The 6584-nt window shown below is 32.8% G+C and overlaps 1 protein-coding gene across 1 annotated transcript; it reads left to right on the top strand.

Moving 5' to 3' along the window:
- Nucleotides 1-5793: 5793 nt before the first annotated feature.
- On the top strand, nt 5794-6577 carry LOC105136077 (ABC transporter G family member 15-like; the record flags this gene model as incomplete). The annotated part of the gene is made up of 3 exons (XM_011041266.1): nt 5794-6017; nt 6179-6258; nt 6399-6577. Coding segments are annotated over exons 1-3 (428 nt in total), but the record flags the coding sequence as incomplete, so codon positions are not given.
- Nucleotides 6578-6584: the final 7 nt, after the last annotated feature.

The raw sequence follows: 6584 nt of genomic DNA, 5'->3' as shown, positions 1-6584 counted from the left end.
TATTATTAGATATGTTATTATAAAACATGCTTTAGTTAAGGAGTTATTGATACTTCAAGTGCAAAATGATGATATAAAACCATGACAAAAATGCACAGCCTAAGTAGAAGATATAAGTCCATTGTGTCCATCATTAAAGAAACACGAGATCTTGATGTTCTAAGAGTAGAAGAGGTCATTGCATCTGTTAAATTCTATGATAAGATGGAGGATTTGCATGATGAAAGAGATAAATTAATGGGAACAAAGAGAGCCTTTAGTAGTTTAAAGGTTAGAAATAACCAAGTCTATGATACATATAATGGCTCATAGGGCAAATCCACTTAAAAGTGGCAATCACAAGACAAAAGGGGATCAAATTAGACTCCAAACAGAAACCTAAATAATACAACAACTCAAGTTGGAATAACACTGCTGGGGGACCAGTTAAGTCGGTGTAAAACCACAATGTCAAGTTGTTAGAAGTATTATTTTGGATTGTGCAGGCATAAAAGAAAACCAAGATGTGGAAGATACAATCAATTTAGCCATATTACAAAGGACTGTGATATTCATAGTCACAAACAATTAGCTAACTATGCAAAGAAAGAAGGAGTAATCACAGGAACTATATTCTATGCTTGTCATTCTGTAAGTTTACAAGATAGAAATGTATGGTTCGTGGACAGTGCTTGCAGCAACCATATGACATCTCAAAGAATCTGAACTAATCTACATTGATAGAACTATGACTTGGAAAGTTAAGATGGGCTGTGGAGATCTCGTACAAGCAACTTGAAAAGGCACTCTAGTGGTAAAGACTCGGCTTGGGAAGAAATATATAAAAGAAGTGCTGCTTGTTTCAGGATTGGATGAAAACTTATTAAGTGTAGGGCAAATAATGGAGCATAGATATTATATCCTTTTTAGGGGTAATAAAGCAATGATATTTGATGATGAAAGCCTCAACAATGTTATAGAAATAATGATCATGGGAGAAATTGATGCTTTTCTTTTTCACTTAAATCCATGACATTTGCAGCAAGGAAAACATTAGTGATTGAAGATTTTTGGATATGACATAGAAGATTGGGACATTTGAACTTTACTAGTATAAAGAAGATACAGCAGATGGAGATGGTATGTACACTACATGTGTTGACAAAAGTGAAGGATGTGTGTGCAGGCTGTGTTTTAGGAAAACATCACAGGGAAAAATTTGATAAAGAACAAGCGTGGAGAGCAAGCTATCCATTGGAGCTAATATACATAGACCTATGTGGACCAATGCAGAATGAATTAATTGGAGGGAATAGATACTTCATCACATTCATTGATGACTTCTCAAGAATGTGCTTGGTATACTTTCTCATAAATAAATCTGATACACTTAATATGTTTGAGAAATTCAAAACCCTTGTTGAACTGCAAAGTGGATATAAATTGAAGAAGCTAAGGAGTGATAGAGGTCGTGAATACACCTCAGATGAATTTTAAAACTTCTGTGCAAATCTGGGAATGGAGAGGCAACTAACTGTTGCATGCTCTCCTCAATAGAATGGAGTTACAGAGAGAAGAAACAGAATAATTTACGAGATAGTGAGGTCTATGTTAACTGAGAAAGAAATGCTAGTGATTTTCTGGGTAGAAGTTGTAAGCACAGCCGTGTATCTTCAGAACAGATATTTTATAACATTTATGACAAAAAAAAAACTCTCTTTAAAGCATTTACAGGAAGAAAGTTAGGAATCAAGCATCTGAAGGTGTTCGGTTGCATATGTTACACTCATGTTCCATCATCATTGAGGCATAAATTTGATAGTAAGGCTGAAAATGGAGCTTTTATGGGATATAGAAGTTGTGAAAAAGGGTATAGAGTGTATGATTTGAAATTTGAGAAGATGGTTTTCTTAAGAAGTGTGATTTTCAGTGAGGATAAGTTATAGAGTTAAGAAAAAAATCAGATGAAATCAATACCAATGCCTCTCAACCTTGAAGGAGATGAAGTTGAAGGTGAAAACTCAGAAAAACAACTCGATGCAATTCAACTTGATAATGCTAGAGATTCTCATCTAAACTCTATGAAGTTGAAGGTGAAAACTCAGAAAAACAACTCGATGCAATTCAACTTGATAATGCTAGAGATTCTCTTCTAAACTCTACAATTGGCGAGTTAGTTGAGAATATAGGTAGGGATAGCAGTCAACACTCCACACCTAGTTCTACTTCAGTAAAGTTAAAGACCTTGGAAGATATATATCCAAGGTGTCATATGTGCATCATAGAACCTGAGAATTATCAAGAAATAGCTGGAGATATAACTTGGTAAGAAGCTATAAAGGAAGAACTAGAAATGATAGAGAAGAACAATACTTAGGAATTGGTGAAGAGACCGATTGACAAACCTGTTATAGGAATGAAATAGGTGTACAAAACCAAACTTTATCTAGATAGAATAGTTCAAAAACACAAGGCCTGACTTATAGCAAAAGGATATACATAGAAATCTGGAATTGATTATAATGAAACCTTTGCACCAATAGCAAGGTTAGATACAATTCGAACTCTTATTGCACTTGCAACATAAAAGGGATCGAAGTTGTTCCAGTTGGATGTTAAGTCAACATTCCTAAATGGTGTGCTTGAATAAGATGTATATGTTGAACAGCCTGAGAGTTTTGAAGTCAAAGATGCAGGGCACAAGATTTACAAATTAAGAAAATCATTATATGGACTTAAGTAGGAGCCAAGGACCTGGTATAGTGAGATTGATATATATCTCTCAATGTACAAATTTAATTGAAGCACAAGTGAAGCTATTTTATACACAAGGTCTGATCATGAAGGGAATTTGATTATTGTCTCAATCTATGTTAATGATATTATTTATACCAATAGCAATGAGGGGATGCTTAGTGAGTTTAGAAGAGAAATGATGCAGAGTTATGAGATGTCTTATCTTAAACTTCTTCATCATTTTTAAAGGATGAGAATACTGCAAACTAATCAAATAGTATTCATTCATCAAAGCAAGCATGTCAAATCCTTGGTTAGGAAGTTTGGGTTTAAGGACTACAAACCAGTCTCGATTCATTTATCCACTGATAAGAAACTAAAGAAGGTGGATGAGAGTGTGTTAGTTGATGAAGGGCTCTACAGGAAAATAGTAGGAAGCTTATTATATTTAACAGCAACAAGACCTGATCTAATGTATGCTACTAGCTTGCTATCATGATTTATGAATAGTCCTACCAAAATGCATATAGGAGCTGCAAGAAGGGTTCTAAGATATGTGCAAGGGACTCTCAACTATAGCATTGAGTATGTGAGAGATCAAACAACCACTCTTATTAGATTATATGATCCAGATTGGTCAGGAAGTGAAGATGATAATATGAGCACTTCTGGTTATGTATTTAGTTTTGAAAGTGGAGCATTCTCTTAGGCCTTTGTGAAACAGAATACAATGGCATTATCAACAACGAAAGCTGAGTATGTCTCAGCATTTGAAGCAACAACACAAGCCATTTGGTTAAGATTTGTTCTTGATGATTTTGGTGAAATGTGATTAGTACTTAAAAGTGCATCTTTATCAAGGTTTTATATCATCATTTTACACTTGAAGTATCAATAACTCCTTAACTAAAGCATGTTTTGCAATAACAAGTCTGATACTATAAGATACCTTTGATTTATAGTAAATGTTCATCTTAAATGCAAACCTATCATATAAATGAAAGGATTGATTAATGAGTTTAAATACTAAATTAATAGGACAAAAAGAGGGTCAAACATAGAAAAGAGATATTGGTTCAATCCAAATTGGAACACTGTTCGGTCATTGGGTCATATCTGGAGCTGCAAATCTTGGATTTAGTTCTGCTCTATATGAATGAAAAGCTAAGATATAGGCTTAAAACTTTCATGGAAGTCCAAGATTTAAAAAGGTCATCTTCAGGTCCAAATTGTAGCAATAATAGAGAAGTACAAAGTTGTCCTGCAGCCCAAACATTGTTCAGTGTTCAGCCCATATCTCGAGTTTTAAAAGATCAAATGCATCGATTCTTTTTTTTTTTAATCTGAGACAATTTCCTAGAACTTTCATGGTTTAAGTCTATTCAAAGTCTGATATTAGTAATGACATTTTGTTCAGATAAGAAGATAAGGATTGTCACCAAGTCAAGATGTGATCACCACTCAAAAATTAGTCAACAAATCAATATTTTCCAATTTTGGCCTATAAAAAGAGGCATTTGCCATGTATTTAGGCATCTTAGTTTTCATATCAAGATCATGTTTTTACTTTTTTTTTCTTTGTATTTTTGTAATGTTTAAGTTTTATTTCATATTATATTTTTCTTAATCTCTTGTTTATGCTTTTCATTTCCTTTACTATACTTATGTTCTTATGTTGTTTATTTATCTTTATATTTTTCATTATATTTATCTAAGTTTATTATGTGAAGGTGAAAAGGTTTCACTAATGGTGTTAGGATAAGTATAATATAAACTCAATATGGACTTCAATATTTCTATCATAAATAACTTGCTATTAACATGTCTTATCTTTTTATCTTACTAATTCTTAATACCTTACTTGTTTAATGGTTAATTTAGATTTGTATTGTATAACAATTGGTATAACAAATTCTTGACACTTTTATAGCCAACCGTATGGTATAACTTACACTTGTGATATGAAAAGAACTTGATTTGTTGTTAATATAAGTTAGCATCATGAATTCCTGACAATATTTAAAAGTTTGGTGTTACTTAAATAAGATAATCAATATGATCATGTTAATAATTTATAATAAGCTATTAATGACAAGTCATCCAATTGGAAACTCCTTTATGTGTGGTTTCCAGTTGAGTAATAAAAAGAGTTTATATTATACTTATTTAAAATACCATTAGTAGATACACTAACCTTGATTTTTTTTTTTTATTATTGTTTAATCCTCATATTAATCTTACATCTCAAAATCCTCTTTAACTTCTTCTTCTTCTTCTTTTTATTATTATTATTCTTGTTGTTGTTATTATTATATAGTTAACCTCCTTGTAGGTCGACCTCGGTCTTGTCGGGTTATTTATTACTTCGACACTCCTGCACTTAGAAGAAAACATCAATATTTTGATTGTGTTAAAATGCAAGCTAAAGCAACACCTCTATTTTGTGATAATATGTCAACAATTTCAATGGCCAAGAATCTAGTTTTTCATCAAAAAACTAGACACATAAACAGGAAGTATCATTTCATAAGGGAAGTTCTGTAAGAGAAAGTGATCAACATGCAATTTTGCAAAAGTGAAGAACAACTTGTAGATATTTTTACAAAAGCTCTGTCTAAAGACAAATTCAAGCAACTAAGATTGAAACTTGGAGTTAAACCAGTAAGTAGCTTAGGAGAGGGTATTGAAAGATTACTTGGATTTCAAGCCTCAGAAGTAAATCCTACAAGCTATAACGAGAAAAATAAAGAAATGAAAGGAGTTTTCTGATAAAGAAAGTTACAGCAATTACAATTAGTTTTTTTTGTTATAACCGTTTCTTACATATATAAGAGTCGTAGCCCTCAATCATTGAAATGTTGAGATGAGTTGATTTCTAACCTTGATAAAAATATACTTTTAAGAGTAATAATGAATTTATGTACAATAAAACACTAATCTAATTTTTATTTTTATTTTATTTAATGTTAACTTTTGGGGAACAAAGCACTGCATGTTCGTTGAATAGTTCAAATCACTTTTAATTGCGTTTAATTGATGTCAATTATTGGAGGATAGAAAGTCATTAAGAATTGCGTGGATGCAAACGTTGGAAGTTTAACATTGCAGTGAAGAAACTGAAGGAGACAAAACAATGTGCTTGGTATGGGAAAATCTCACGGTGGAGCTACCTAGCATGATCACGAGTGGTTCAACGAGGAAATTGCTAAGTGATCTTAGTGGTTATGCTGAACCAGGCCACATCATGGCTATCATGGGACCTTCTGGGTCCGGCAAATCCACGCTACTTGACTCATTGGCTGGTATAAGTCTCTCCTCATCAACCTTCAAGAACATATTTTTGAAAATAATTTGTGGATGGTTAATGAACATATTGCAACTTGTAGATATTGGAATTCTGCGTGTTCAAACTATACATGAGTTATGATTCTGTTCCGATTTTCTTTCTTGATCCCATAAACAGGAAGACTTTCTTCAAATGTTAAATTGAGTGGAAAAGTCCTTATCAATGCCAAGAGAAGCAGCATAGAGTGCAGAGATATTGTAAGGAGTTCGAAGTACCTCTAATAACGTGGGTTACTTCTTCAGGTCTTGCTTTGTTTCTATCTGTTTACAGCAAATATTGGAAGGTCAGCTAAATATTGTTTATCATCTTACCTGGTATATGTTTCTTCAAATTTCAGTCTTACGTTACTCAAGAAGATTTTTTCTTGGGAACCCTTACAGTCAGAGAAACAATTACTTACTCGGCTCACTTGAGGCTTCCTAGGAAAATGACTAAAGACGAGATAGATGGTATTGTTGACAACACAATAATGGAGATGGGTCTTCAAGATTGCGCTGATTCTAAGATTGGAAATTGGCATTTA

Source organism: Populus euphratica, unplaced genomic scaffold (assembly GCF_000495115.2).
Source record: "Populus euphratica unplaced genomic scaffold, PopEup_1.0 scaffold156.1, whole genome shotgun sequence".
In the NCBI taxonomy this organism is placed as follows: Eukaryota; Viridiplantae; Streptophyta; class Magnoliopsida; order Malpighiales; family Salicaceae; genus Populus; species Populus euphratica.
This window is presented reverse-complemented; position numbering and strand designations above follow the sequence as displayed.